At 46.4% G+C, this 15,388-nt stretch overlaps 1 protein-coding gene across 2 annotated transcripts in view; it reads left to right on the top strand.

Annotated features, from left to right (window-relative positions):
* The window catches only part of MYO16 (myosin XVI), a 491,281-nt gene that overhangs the window by 402,834 nt on the left and 73,059 nt on the right, over positions 1-15,388 (top strand). For both annotated transcript variants that reach the window (XM_040487087.1, XM_040487086.1), the window contains exons 29-31: positions 2,839-2,935; positions 8,669-8,915; positions 11,074-11,345. In XM_040487087.1, the coding sequence (XP_040343021.1) occupies positions 2,839-2,935; positions 8,669-8,915; positions 11,074-11,345 (616 nt within the window). The remainder of the gene's footprint in view (positions 1-2,838; positions 2,936-8,668; positions 8,916-11,073; positions 11,346-15,388) is intronic.

Genomic DNA, 15,388 nt, shown 5'->3' with positions numbered 1-15,388 from the left:
TGAGGGGCACCTGGGTGGCTCAGTCGGTTAAGCATCCAACTTCAACTCAGGTCATGATCTCACAGTCCATGAGTTCGAGCCCCACATCGGGCTCTGTGCTAACAGTTCAGAGCCTGGAGCCTGCTTCGGATTCTGTGTCTCCCTCTGTCTCTGTCCCTCCCCTGCTCATGCTCTGTCTCTCTCTGTCTCAAAAATAAATAAAAACATTTTTAAAAAATTTAAAAAATCTATTTTTATGAAATTTAGCTAGGAACCTCTGTAAATCTCCCAATGCATCCTCACTGTCCCTAGGAAGATGTCCAATTGTCCCTGGAAGACTCTTCATGAGGTGGCCACTGTTTACAATGCATGGCCTCTTCCCTTATCACTATAAATGCAGCTGTACCCCAAGATAGTTTTCTGACCCTTGCTGTTCACAGGAAAGGAACAGCTGGTTTTTCTGTCCCACATTCATCTTCTCCCACTATCCCTAGACACCCTGGAGAGTACCTGCCCATCCTTCAAGACTACATGGCTTAGATAACTTGGTTCTCATTGAATCCCACCTAATACCATCTTGATCACTTCTTCCTCTTTGGTGTCCTTGGGACACAACTCTGTCATTTTTTTCTTACTTCTGATCTTCCCCAAAAGCTTCGCTGTGAGCCCCTTGAGGAGACCATCCTCCTTTGCCCCCCACCCCTCCAATCTAGCAGAAATCTTAAAATAAACCTCCTTTGGTGTTTTGAATGGCTGTTAGAAATGTCACTATAAGAGATCTTTATCATCCCACCCAACTCCCTTCCTGTCCAGCCAGGGTCTCCTTTTAGTTAAGAGAGTTGGAATCCAGTTCTCTTAATTCCATTCCATAGGTCTTTTGCCCATGTTGAACCCCCCCCCCACCATAAATTTGTTCCCCCAGTGATCATTACTGACTCCTCCCCCCATTGCGTAGTATTGCAGGCTATCAGTCTTTTGGAGTTTCATTTGGGGACCCAGGTTTGCATGAATTTTGCCTTTGGGATGAAGTTTCCCACAATGAGTTGCATACCGCAGTCAGCGCCGAACAGAAAGCTGCCATACTCCCTCCTTCCCAGTGCCTGTCTCACAGATTTGTTCCGCAGTGCCCACAGACAGTACCAACTGCTTTTCCTCTTGACTGCCAAAATAAGTCAGCAGTTGGGAAGGGGGAAAAAAAAGATGAATTATGGAAAATAACTAGGGAGAGAGAATGGCAATACAATGGGGGGGGGGGAAGTAACAACTCTCTGTAGCTCCCCACCCAGGTGACTGTCTCAGATTTCAACCAACTAAAAGAAAACTAAACAAAGAATAGCACTCAGTCAACCAGAAGCCTCTGAAACCAGACAGTAGTTGAGAACTTTCCCCATTGATCTGATAACCCCCCTGACCGCCACAATGCAAGATTCAGGCCCCAATCTCTTGCACAACTGCGTGTTTCATTAAGACAACAGATCATGGCGAAGGGGACAGCTAGATGGAAGGATGGGGGGGGGGGCGGGTGACAACATCTGTTTGGAATAACTCCGTTTCCATATGAAAAGCTTCGCAAACCACCTCTGGCCAAGCGTTCTGGAGACAAGTCTGACCTATAAACCCTTCCAGTACCTAATGGTGTGTGCATACGTGCAAGCCTCGGGTGTCATTGTGATGTATGCTGGGGCTGGAGGGTGTTAGCATTTTAATGTCCCCAGCTCATGCTTGGGAGCACACATGTTAGTCTTCTCATCGCGCCGGTATTTGTCTCCAGTGCTGAGAATGTGATTATGAACATATCACAAGGTTTGCCTAAGCGGTGTTTTTGTCTTAATCTAGCAGAAGATCCCCTCCAAGCTTCTGCGGCGTTTCATGTTAGCCCTTACTGGGCTCTTCTGCAATTATTCACGCCTGCTTCCCCTAAGAGGCTGTGGGAATTTACGTCGTGAAGGGATTCCTCACACCTACCGCAATTCTGCGAATTTGTAGAAAACACTCACAACACACAAGAAGATGTCTTTAAAAATGGATGGATGTGGTTGATTGTTCTGTGGTTTTAAAGACTTTTCTCTGACAGCTGCCTTCCTCCATCGCAGCGCATCCAGACCAGCTTGCAGACCGCTAAGGCTTTTGTAGAAGCCGATTTGGCGACACGCTTTTTCAAAGCTCTGGCGAGAAGTGTTCGTTGTGTTACTGTTCATACGATCACCTAGAAGATCCTTGCCAATCGATGGCTTTGTGGCGACTTTTACCTTTGTGCTACATCTCTACAACCGTGGTCATCTACACATCCACTTTATAATCACATAGGGGGTGGTGGAAACAAAGAGTGGCAACAATTCTGTATGTCAGTGTTACGGGGTTTTGGGGTTTTTTGTTTGTTTTTTGGGCTTGTTTTGTTTTGTTTTGGTCTTTTTGTTTTATTGTTTTCCTTTTTCATGGACTCAGCCTGCTTTGAGTTGAAAAAGGAAAATAATCGTAAAGGGAGGACAAGGCTCTGACTCTGTGATCTGAGTGTTCATTGACCATTGACAGGAACGGTCTTCTCTCCCGCCGGAACGAAGGCTAGTGTTTCTCACAGGCACCACGTGGGGCAGCCGTCCCAACTCCAGTGAGCGGCCATTGGGAAACATTAGCGACCCTGTGTGCACACAGCAAACACACTTATTAGAATAAAACCTTTGGGATTGCGAGTGAATGCAATCGCATTAAAAAAAAAATTAAGGAAGATGTACTGGCATTAATTTTGTTAGCTTTGTTCCTTCTAATCCTCTCTGGGAAAAATCTCTTGCCTGACTGTTTTCCATCATTATTTTTGGCATCTTCATGCTGTTTAATGTCTCCCTGCTGTTTGTGTTTCAGATGGGAGTCCGAAAAGTGTTTCTAAAATACTGGCACGCCGGCCAGCTCAATGATTTGTGCCTACAGCTGCAGAGGAAAATTATAACCTGCCAAAAAGGTAACAATTACACACTAACCTTTCTGAATGTCTTTGAGTCGTGAGTTACAAAATCACTTAGTGCGCCTCTAGTTAAACTTCAGTGGGATCCACACGGTAGTGGGCCCCTTCCGTGACACTGTGCGTGGGCAGTTTCGAGGAGCCGGGCAAACAGTCAGGCTCAGGCAGCTCTCTACCAGCACTTGTATGCACTGCACATACTTTATGTGGTGGTCATTTCATCTGAAATCTTACAGCAAATTTTCACCTCGATCGGAATTTGGAAGAGAGAGTGTTCATTTCTTGCAATTTACATGTCCGCCCCCTGGCAAATATTCATGCTTGTTGATCTGTTCAAAAAGCACAGGACAGGAAGATGTACCTTTGAATCCACACTGGGATCCCCCGTGTGGCACTTAGGCACAGATATGAGGCAGAGTCCTAGTTCATTTCCATCAGCACCACTGGTATATGCTGCTGGAGTTTGGAGGACCAGAACAGACAAATTCACCAAACCACATTTTACGTAATTCTACATATGCCTTGGTGAAATCCCTGACACTTAGCTTCCTTTAGGAAGTGACAAGGATATTGGAGTGTTACCTTTGTTGGCAGACAGCATCGTTTTAGCTTTAGGGGAGATTCCATGTAGAATTTTGTACCTATAGGGGCGCTTGGGTGGCCTACTGGGTTGAGCGTCCAACTTTTAATCTCGGCCCAGGTCGTGATCTCATGAGTTCGTGAGTTCAAGCTCTGCGCTGACGGTTCAGAGTCTGCTTGGAATTCTGTCTCTCCTGCTCTCTGCCCCCCTCTTGTGCTCGCCCTCTGTCCCTCTCCCTCAAAACAAATAAATAAACTTAATTTTAAAAACTTAAAAGATTTTTTTTCCTATAAAAACCCAATTGACCATTGAAAATGGGTACATTGGAAAAATCTTCACTATGCTTCCCATAAAGCATACGTACTTACTAGATACTAGTTTTTAATTTGCTTAATGATTATATTATACTGTATATCATGAATAAATATTTAAAGAAAGGCTGAAGAAGGAGAAATGACATGCTAGCTTTTGGTGGACCTGCTGACATGAGCTTGGCTGTCTGCTATCTTTGGAAATGTCCAGCACAAGCATAACTCAGTCCGAAACTGGTTTTATTCTGTCCGAGCCCCTGTCCATGGAGCCCCTGCTTGAAATCTCCAAGGGGTCCCATCATTTTCTTTTTTTTTTTTAATTTTTTTTTTTCAACGTTTATTTATTTTTGGGACAGAGAGAGACAGAGCATGAACGGGGGAGGGGCAGAGAGAGAGGGAGACACAGAATCGGAAATAGGCTCCAGGCTCTGAGCCATCAGCCCAGAGCCCGACGCGGGGCTCGAACTCACGGACCGCAAGATCGTGACCTGGTTGAAGTCGGACACTTAACCGACTGCGCCACCCAGGCGCCCCTCGGGGTCCCATCATTTTCTGATGAGAAAAAGCCCTGCCACACGCTGGTGCCCTGAACTATCAGAGTTTGGCAGGTCGAGTCCAAGTAACGTTCGAAGTTCAGAATTCCCTTCCAGGTGAAACCATCCCTCTTGGCCAGCTCAGGCCCCACAGGTGGGGTGTGGGCGTGGCTCTCAGCCTGTCCGGGCAGGTGTGTGTGGACCCTTGGGGCTGGCGACAGAGAGGGAAGAGTGAGGGGACGGGGCTGCTCTTCTGTCCGAGCGGCACCTGGGGGGATCCGGCACAGGGTCTCTCTGGAAGGGCTGCAGGCGTTGAAAGGCTGTTGGAGCCCAGGGGAGCACCTCAGCACTCCTGTGCACTGCCTCCCTGAGAAGTGACATGAGCTCCCCTCGGGACAGTCACTTGTAATTCTCCCTCAGCCCCAGTCACCACAGACAGTGCTTTAAAACAAGCCTCTCTAGACGACTCCAAGCAGGCATCTCTTTCTTGACAAGCAGGCTGGTGCTTGAGAAACACAGGCTGGGACCCCGACAGGTACGTCCCCTCCCAGCAGAGCCATTAGGCAGTCAGTGCCTGCCAGCACCCACCTCAGGCCCACGGCCCCCGTGTCCTCCAAACTGCAGGGTCGAGTGGCTGGTTCTCTGCGTGGTCTCCCAAAGCCACTTTCACCAGCCTGGAGGTCAGCCGGGCGGCGTGGGGAGCCCCAGGTGACGGAGGCAGACCCTCCCCCCAGCTCTGGGCAAGTCTGGCTCCTCTCTGGGTTATGACCGTCTGGTCATCCTTCATCCGTGTAGGGAAAGGCCGGGGCCCCAGGCCAGTGAGCCCCACATGGCCACCTGCCGGGCGATCTGAGCCCCTGCCGCGTCAGCATCACCTGCGAGCCGGTTAGAAATGCAGAGGCTCGGGCCCCCACCACCTCGAGAATTGGAATCTGCATTTGCAGCCTCAGCTAGAACCGGGCTGGGAGGCCCCATGGACCAGACCAGTGCCCTAATACCTGAGCTGTGGAGTCATTGGAGGTCCCTATGCTGGCATGGTATTCGTCCATAGAGCAGGGTCTCAGATTCTCCTGGAAAGTTTCCTACATCACAATTAGAAGAACACGCATCTTCCTCCATCAGGGATGCTCGCTAGAAAGGTCTCCTGTATTTCACGGCAAAGATTAAGCCGACCCCCCTGACCCAAAACTGAAGAAACAAGCAGAAATCTAGACACTCCTTCACCTTTAAGGATCAAAATTGAGACAGGTCTTTAAAAAAAAAAAATGGCACCAAGATAAAAACTGTAATTCCAGATTACATAAATGAAATAATGGATATAAAAGCAGCTTTAAAATTACAGGCTCTTAAATGCAAAGCATTAATTATTGATTTTTACTTTTACATCTCTTGGAACAGCCCCTTCCATACTTTTTGCTAGTGTGAAATTTACTCGAAATGTATGTAATTTAGTTATTTCCAGTTTTTCAAGCGTTCTCATTTTTCTTTTGTAAATGTTGCGGGGGGGGGCGTTGGGGAGAAAGCTGTAACGTTAATCATTTTAATATTAAATTATTCCTCACGGAAGCTTCTTTTGGACCCTCTGTGTTCCTTCTGTCCTGGAGGAAAGCTGTCTGTGAAGATCTCCATGCTGTTAAGTGTATAAAAGCAGTCTTTTAAATTGTCAGCAAGAGGACCAATATTGATTTGTGGCAAATTCATTTTTCCTAGTTGCCTCTTATTAAAGACACCAATTTTGAGCAACTGTTATATCATGTTTAAAGGGTTTTTAAAGGCTGCCAGTATGAAGCGTGAGAACATGGTGTCCCCCGGAGGCAGAGTGATAGACCCCCGGTGAATGTGCGTGCAGAGAATAGTGCTGCTGTTCCCTGGGGCAGAAGAAGTCTAGCCGAGCCACATTAATTCTTCCCTTTATTCCACAAGATTAAACATCTGGAATATACCCTCACCTTCACCCTTCCAAAGTCAATGTCTCAAATTGTTTTAATGGAACAGGAATGAGCGAGCAAACTGACCAGTTTGAATTCTTGTCCTTCTCTCTCTCAACGTGCCCGTCGCGTGGTTAACACTTGTGCATTTTATAATCCTGAAAGTCTGATAGTACCTTTTATGGCTTAATATTTTTCCCCTTTAGATTAGTTCAGCATGACTGTTTTGCACTTAATACAACTGCATTCCAGAGTAGGTAAACATTTAGTATTGCCATTTGGGGGAGAAAAAAAAGCCTTAAGCATTTTACTTTTCTTTAATGTTTATTTATTTTTGAGAGAAAGAGACAGAGTGCAAGCAGGGGAGAAGCAGAGAGAGTGGGAGACACGGAATCAGAAGCAGGCTCCAGGCTCTGAACTGTCGGTGCAGAGCCCGATGCAGGGCTCAAACTCACAGACTGTGAGATCATGACCTGAGCTGAAGTCGGACGCTTAACCGACTGAGCCACCCAGGAGCCCTACCTTAAGCACTTTGGATGTCTGCTCATTATTTGCCTCTGCATCTATAATTGTGGAAAGTCGTGTCCAGCTTTCCTTCCACCTTCTAATCAAGTAAAGGCATCAAAATGAGTATCATAAAAAACCCACACATTTATTCTTCTATGGCCAGGGAATACTTTAAAACACTTCATGTTTGGGGCGCCTGGGTGGCGTAGTCGGTTAAGCGTCCGACTTCAGCCAGGTCACGATCTCGCGGTCCGTGAGTTCGAGCCCCGCGTCAGGCTCTGGGCTGATGGCTCAGAGCCTGGAGCCTGTTTCCGATTCTGTGTCTCCCTCTCTCTCTGCCCCTCCCCCGTTCATGCTCTGTCTCTCTCTGTCCCAAAAATAAATAAAAACGTTGAAAAAAAAATTTTTTTTAATAAATAAATAAATAAAACACTTCATGTTTTACGGCCTTCCCCACTCCTGACATGCACTATAAAGAAAAATAAAGCATCTTTGTTACACGCTTTGGTTTTCCCTTGAAATTATAGATCTTAGAATTCAAGCAGCTCCTTCTAACCGTAGAAACTTAGTATTGGAAGGGACAGCGTCCTATGGTCACAAGGCCCACACGGGAATCCCTGCACCTGTCCACAGCATCCAGGGGAAAGGGTCATCTAAATCCTCCCAAGCACACGGGCTCCCTCTCTCACGAGACGCCCTTCTCCATTTACACCCTGTGCCCATTGCTAGAACGCACCTTCTCACATGAATCACAAACATGCTTCGCTATGACTCCTCCGTTGGGGCTCTGCTCTCTGGAGAGCTAAGGCAGCGTCTGTATGGTCAAAGGGAGAGGAGTGAGTTTGTCATGTAAGCACGGAGAGCTGAACCCTGGCTCTGCCGTTCATTGGTCGTGTTTACCCAGAGAAGTTTTCTTGACTTCACTAAGCTCTTTCTTTGGTTGCAAAATGGACCTAATGGCGTATTAATTATCACCGGGGTTTGGCATTTGACGATGGAAGGTCTAACACATGAAAGTATCTTTAAAATGGTGGGCATGACTACCTTTATTTGCAAGTCTTACCATTAGTTAGTGACAGGCTGACGATTTCAAAGTATGTTCACCCACTTATTCCTCCCGGTTCTCACACATTTTTCTAGCTCCATATCCCCGGAAAGCAGAAAGGACATCCTAAATTTCTACACAATCTCTTTCCAGAGTCTTAAATGCAGGCTCTGCATTTAAGTGAGAGAGGGAGCCCGTGTGTTTGGGAGGATTTAGATGACCCCTTCCCCTGGATGCTGTGGACAGGTGCAGGGATACCCGTGTGGGCCCTGTGACCTTAGGATGCTGTCCCTTCCAATTCTAAGGTTCTACGGTTAGAAGGAGCTGCTTGAATTCTAAGATCTATAATTTCAAGGGAAAACCAATGTCTTAAATGCAGTGTTAGCTTTTCTAGGAGTTTAATCACGGCCTGGTTAACACATCACGTGATATGTCAGAAGACTACTTCCATAAGCCTCAGACGTTTCTGATATAATAATGGTCCTAAAATGGTCCAGTTGGAGCCCCGCTGCAGAATTCTCTGGGGTTTGAACCTACTTCCTGCCCTCTGACTTTAATCCAGTCCATCACATCCAGCCTGTGTTAGGGAAAGAAGTGTGGACGTGTCAGGACTCGAATTAAGGAATTTACGTCTAGTGTTATCATTGCTGGGTTTCGATATCTTTTCAAATACGAGATTAGAATGTTTTGTGAACTCTTATTCTGAGTCAAACGGGTCTTATTTTTATAGCTGCTCAAACATAAATGTGTTGTGACTTTTGTTTGTTGCACGTCTGGGGTTTCACTTCTGCTCCTCTGGCTGACCCCTGATTGTGTTCTTTTATGGAAGTTATAAGAGGATTTCTAGCACGCCAGCACTTGCTTCAGAAAAGGAGCATCAGACAGCGAGAGGTCACGTCCATCAACAGCTTCCTGCAGATCACAGAGGACATGGGGTTGAAGACCTACGATGCCCTGGTCATTCAGAACGCTTCCGACATTGCACGTGAAAATGACCGGCTCCGGAACGAAATGAAGGCTGCTCACCATCAAGAGAAGGCGGAAGCCAGAAACAAGCCAGAGGAAGGAGCCAAAAGGTAAAGGCAGATAGAATGCAACTTTAATTACCTTTGTAATTGATCCGTGGAGCCAAGAAAATTCCGATAGCCCTTAATGCAAAGTTCAGTCAAACATGACAGCGGTTACGGGAAGAAGAGTGGATACATGCACAGTTTGCTATCTGAAACCTCCTCGCAATCTAAAAGGGTCCCCTCTTGTGGTTTCTTTTCTTGCAATAGGTGCTATATGTGTTAGTTTTGCCAGAGGAAATAATCACCGCTTCCCCTATGATGCTTGTATCACTTACCGTCTCAAGGCCAAAGTTTTAAGGCAGCTAACGTTTCTGTCTTAGCAAAAATATATAACTTGGTGCTTGACATCTTTATGTAAGTCCATTTTTAAAAAATTTCTTTTTAACATTTATTCAGTTTTGAGAGGCAGAGAGAAACACAGCGTGAGTGGGGGAGGGGCAGAGAGAGACGGAGACACAGAATCCGAAGCAGGTTCCAGACCCTGAGCTGTCAGCACAGAGCCTGATGCAGGGCTTGAACTCATGGACTTCGAGACTGTGAGATCATGACCTGAGCTGAAGTCGGACGCTTAACCGACTGAGCCACCCAGGTGCCCCTATACAAGTCTTATGTATATAAGGGTGACTCGTAGAAACTTCTGGAAATCTGACCCCCCAAATGGGCATAATGGTATATTCTGTTTTCTGAAAGCAGAAAAGTAGTGAAATCAATGGTTGTATGTATTATATTGCCCTTAGTAATCTGTCACATTTTCTTCGCCAATACGGAAGGTTTGGGGGAAAGCTTTTGATTTTAAAGTTCACTTCGGATGCTGAGCTCGAAATAGAAATGTGGAGGCAACCTGGTCCTCCTCCAGTTTGTCACTCTTGCCTGTCTGTGAATGACGAGGACACCCGTGGCCCTCAGTCGCCCTCCCTGGGAGGGCAGGGACCTGGGTCCTAACTCGCCGTCGGGCAGATGTTTGTTTTTCCGCAGGAACTTGGCGCTATCTGGTTGTTTCCCATCGAAAACGACTCCCCTTCGTCTTCAATGCCTATGTCAAATGATTTTTTATTAAAGATGAAATGGTGATGTGTCTCTCGCTAATTAGCTTCAAATATCTCAGTGATTAAATACTGAAAAAAAAATTCCCTTTGTACGGAAAACTGTAATTAAACATTACAGGGAAAACAAATTATTCACTGAGTGCTAGCTTTCATCTTCAGCTAGTTCATTTTCTACATGGGTGTCTGGCTCTGCCTTGTGGTAGATCCCAGCCCGGCTGGTGCTCTGCCACACAAAGATATAATTACAAGAACAAATGCTCGGAGACTCCTTGTAAAATGAATGCATTGACATCTCACCAGTACATGATTACATTGACATGTGAAGCCAGAAGGAATTTTTTTTTTTTTTAGACCAGATAACTATTCATTTCATCTGACTCCCAGAATAATATTTATTATTTTCACGGCAGGCACTAAACCGCCACCCCAATTTCCCAATTTGATTACGTGTTCATTCGCCTGATGTAAAATTAAGGGAAGAAGGAATTTTTTTTTCTATTGAGTTACTGGATCCCAGCGGCGGTTCGCTTGGCATTGGACAACCAGATGAAGTAACAGAACAAAAATAATAATTCTGCACATAATGAAATGATTTGTTCACGGAGCTTACATGAGGGGAGAAGAAGGAAGGGGAGAGAGGGGGCGCGGAGGAATGTAAACTTTTGACAGTTTTAAGTCAAGTATCTGCTCTTTGCCAACGGGCGATGATGAACTCCTTGCATTTGATGCATCAGTAACTCTCTATTACGATGGATATTATCATCCCCGAAATTATCATTCAGATTGAAATTCTGGTTTTCTGACTTGCTTAATAATCAGAGTGTGAAAAATTCATTCAGGGAGTGCCTGATAGAAAACGGGGCGCTCCTTCAGAAGGGTTGCGTTTGTGTGAGATTTTGAAAAAGTCACTGTGATGCATCTCCCCCGTGCTCATTCATCATAGAGCTGGGGCCGGAAGGCTGGGCCGCCCTCTCTGGATGCCGGGTTAACCAGAGTGCTACCCATGAATCCTCCGGCCGCGGTGTGATTGTGTCTGCTTGAGCGGGTTCATTGTTACCATCTGAATAATGCATCTGGGCCCCTCTGGTGGGGTGCTGTTTGTGTGTTGTTCCCCCAAGAGCCGAAGACAAGGGTGGACCCAGGCATTTCCAGTACACCTCCATCCCGGTACCCATGGCGGTGGATGGCCTGATCCAGTCTCTGGCCGGCCCGTCCACCCGGTCTCCTTCCCTGCACTCGGTGTCCAGCCTGGATGACAGCAGTGGCCTCCCGTCGCCGCGGAAACAGCCTCCACCCAAGCCAAAGAGGGACCCCACCACGCGGCTGAGCGCCTCCTACGAGGCCGTGAGCGCCTGCCTATGGGCAGCAGCAAGGGAGTCGGCCAGTGAAGGTCAGTGGAGAAGAGGAGGGGAGTGCCTGTTTGGGGCCCCGATGTTCTGCCTTCCGGTGTCTGAGTGCCCACAGCAGTATCATTGCCCTAATATATTTTTAATAGAAATCCGTCCAGCTGTTGGCTTGCCAGCAGCTTCTTCATCATTAAATATAAATAATATGTATTCAGTTCTCTAAGCGTCTTAGGGAAAAGCCACTTAGATATCATTTCCTTACTTCCCGGCCCCACGTCAGCATCCTCGACGTCGGGGCTCTGACCAGAGTGTCTGTCTTAAGTCTGCGTAGATGTTCGCTGACCACAATCCTCAAAAAATTCATCAGGCTTCCCTATGACCACAATCTAATCAAAAATTAAGTCTGTTTTATCATGTGGAGAGTGAAACATTCAGGCAGAGGAGAATCCCACCACGGCAGAATTCAGTAGGCAGAACTTGGGGGGGTCTAGCTGAGGGAAGTTTCTACGTTGGTGGCCTAGAAATATTTATGCAAAGAAAGGAGGAAGCCACGGTCTTTTCTCAGTGCAATCTCTCGTCGACTAGTTCATGGGCTTAGTATTGCCTGATGATTAATTTTTACAATAGTGAAGCATCGAGGCAGCACCCCTTGACAGAACAGGTACTAATTCCACAGAGTTTATGTATCACCTACCGAAAGTTAGGCCCGTCGTAGGCCCATGGGGATACGTAATAAAGGAAACAAACAATTATCTTTCCTTGTGGGGTTTACGTTCTAGCATGGGAAGACACATGCTCAGCGCAATAAACAAGTAAATAGATAAAGTCTGTTAGCAGATCACCGCTGCAGAGAAAAATAAACAGGGTAAGAGGTGATAGTGCCGGGGTGGGGGGGGGGGGGTATGAGATTCTGCATGAAATAGCGAGTTAGATTTCACTAACAAGTATCACCTGAACACAGGATGGATCACAATTCCTTCCCTTAGCAAATGAGCCCAGGATTCAAAGGCACAGCAAAACCACACGCTCACGTGTGGGAGCAGGTGGGTGACGCCACGGTGGGAAGACCGTGGGTCGGCGGCCACGAGCAATAAGAAGGCGCCAGTTATCTTCCCAGATGCCTTTTTTTTTTTTTTTTTTGGTCGCTTTAAGAAAGAATAGATCTTTAAGAGAATTTTTATTAAAGCCTAATCCCATTACTATTGTACTGTATGAGTCATGCCACGATCCTACGTAGGCGTCACCGATGTGGGAGAAATTCCTAAGTCTGGGGAGAGGAGTGCAGGTGTGTTTCTCACATCCGTGTGGCAAGAACAGCCACAAAAGGTGAAAATAGCGCTCCAGAGGGCCTCGGGAGGTCAGGCTTCGGCGGATGCAGATGTGAGCGCAGACACGGTGTTAGAACAGGAGGTGAAGGGCCACTGGCCTCTGATGTAGCCCACGGGCTGGAAGTGGCCGTAGACTGAGCACATCGTGAACGCATTCCCTGGAAAAGGGGAACACATCCCGTTTCCGTCCTTACTTGGGGACCTCTGCGCAGGATTTACAGGGTGGAGCTGAAACAGGTGTGCTGAGATGAGAAGAAGGATCCCTTTGGCTTTGTTGGAAGAGGAAGATTAGCGCCCAACAAGCTAACACTAACGAGACAGGGAGAAAGGGAAATAGACTAGGATAGCATCAGAAGTTCGAAGCAACATGAAACGAGGTTGAACGCTGCCGTGTATGTGAGACGGCTCCCTGCCCAGATTCCAACACCGCACACAGGTTCTGTGACTCTGAGTAAGTCAGCTGCAGAGTTAGTCTGTAACCTCTAGAAAGTTCTGTACGTGCACATTACAAACCACTGCTCTGCGCTTCAGGGTCTGGAGTCGTCAGGTGCCCACCAGGCACGTCGCCATGAAGGGTGAGAAAATGTTGGGGATGGAGTAAAAAAATGTCTATTAAAAAATGGTTACTCAAGAACCATAGGAGAGAAAAATATATAAAAAAGAAGATGACAGAATAAAAGATTAATGAAGAGGAAAGAGAAAGGCCACACGGTCAGCCTCTGAAATTCCTACTCCTGTGGGAGTCACCAGGCTCTTAAATCTCACTTAAGAGATTGCAGGATTTTTATGTAAAACGTTAAGTCCTTGGATCCCAATTCCAGCGGGCATGTGACTAAGGCACTTGTCGGGGTCTCCCCCGCTGATCACATCCCCATGAACTGGCATTTTGGAGGCCACCCCCTAAGGCAGTGTTTTGATGGCTGTCACATTATTTGTCCCCTCTTACAAGATTCTTAATGTGGACTTTATGACCGCCACTCATCTCCTGCGGTGGAAGATGAACTCCTTTCATCGAACCTGCTGATCGGATTGGCCAGGTGTGCCGGCTGGTTTTTGTAGGATCAGGAGTCGGGGGCCAGTGCGGGGCCCAGGCACCTGGGTCTCCAGTCTGTAACTGTAATGGTGGCCACACCCTCCAGAGATAAACCTAGCTCTTTGTGGCTCTTTCCATTTAAATTCAGTGAAATTTCAAACTCAGTTCCTCAGTCATGAGTCACACTGCAAGGGTGTGGATTCTCCCATCATCATAGAAACTTCTGTCACACAGCATTGATTCCACGCGCCCTCGTGTGTGTACCATGAGGACAACGCTGGGTTCTTTTGCACCTAGTAATATGTCACAAAATCATCTTTCTGCAGAAGACAGGAAGGAACTCGGATTGCTATATAAAACGCTCCGTGAACCTTGGTTTCTCAAGAAAAGGACCACAACTAGTCACGTTCTTACCCGAGTCATTCCTTTTGGCCTACCAAAACCTCGACACGTCAGCTCAGAGGGTCCTTTGGTAAAGGGGAACTGCTGGAAAATGAGAGCCAAGAATCTTAGAGAAACCAATGATCAGGTTACATTCAAGCTTGTGCCCAGGCCTGTTCTTATTAACACATGCCTCTCCTATAGGTTTGCCCCCAGTCACCACAGCCAGTATACAGGGAGGCACTGGAGAGGGCTCACTTTTTTCACCACCTTTGTGCCTGGAAAGCATGAAGCAGTTTGATAAGCCGAGCAAATGTTGACACCTGTGCACAAGCTATTAGCAAGCTTGAGCCAACTGTTTGCAAGTCTAGTTGACCTTGAAACAACGCAGTTTGGAGCTGCGTGGGTCCACTTATGCGTGGAATGTTTTTCCGTACGGTACAATCCTGAAAATGTATTTTCTCTTCCTTCTGATTTTCTTACTAACGTTTTTTTTTTTTTTCACTTGTCTTTTAAGTAGTCATAGAGAAAAATTTTATTAGCTTACTTTAGGTGAAGGAAAACCATTAGGCTGAATTCTCAGATTATTTTATAACAAGAGGATAAGATTAACATTGGTATAAAATTCAAACTGCTGAGTAATGTTTCCTTTTTGCTAGCTTGCTTTATTGTAAGACTACAGTACGCCTAAGACATTTGCAAAATATGTGTTAGTCGAATGTTTATGTTATCGGTAAGGCGGCTGCAACAGTATGCTATTTAGGAGTAAAGTTTAGGGACAGTCAAAAGTTATATGCAGATTTTCAACTGCACGGGGGGGGGGGGTGAGGGGGTGTGGTAGTCCTACCTGCCTGCATTGTTCAACTGTGCTACTTTTTATTTTTTTTTTTTAATTTTTTTTCAACGTTTTTTATTTATTTTGGGACAGAGAGAGACAGAGCATGAACGGGGGAGGGGCAGAGAGAGAGGGAGACACAGAATCGGAAACAGGCTCCAGGCTCCGAGCCATCAGCCCAGAGCCCGACGCGGGGCTCAAACCCACGGACCGCGAGATCGTGACCTGGCTGAAGTCGGACGCTTAACCGACTGCGCCACACAGGCGCCCCTCAACTGTGCTACTTTTTAAAAGCCTGGGGTTGTTCTTTGCAAACAGTAACTAGGAAGGAAAACAGCAGCCCATTCCTTAGAAATAATACCTTGAGGAATCCATAATTTTTAAAAGCAAATCCTGCCTAACTCCATTCTCAACAAGGCAACTTATATGCATAGATGTAAGAGTTCATCTTTGACTTAACTTGGAAGTAACATTTTACCAATTTTCTTTTTTCACTATCTTGTTTACATC

The sequence above is a fragment of the Herpailurus yagouaroundi genome, unplaced genomic scaffold, assembly GCF_014898765.1.
Source record: "Herpailurus yagouaroundi ecotype Mexico unplaced genomic scaffold, PumYag 164, whole genome shotgun sequence".
NCBI classification, from domain to species: domain Eukaryota; kingdom Metazoa; phylum Chordata; class Mammalia; order Carnivora; family Felidae; genus Herpailurus; species Herpailurus yagouaroundi.
The sequence above is the reverse complement of the archived record's forward strand: the minus strand, read 5'-3'. Positions and strand labels throughout refer to the sequence as shown.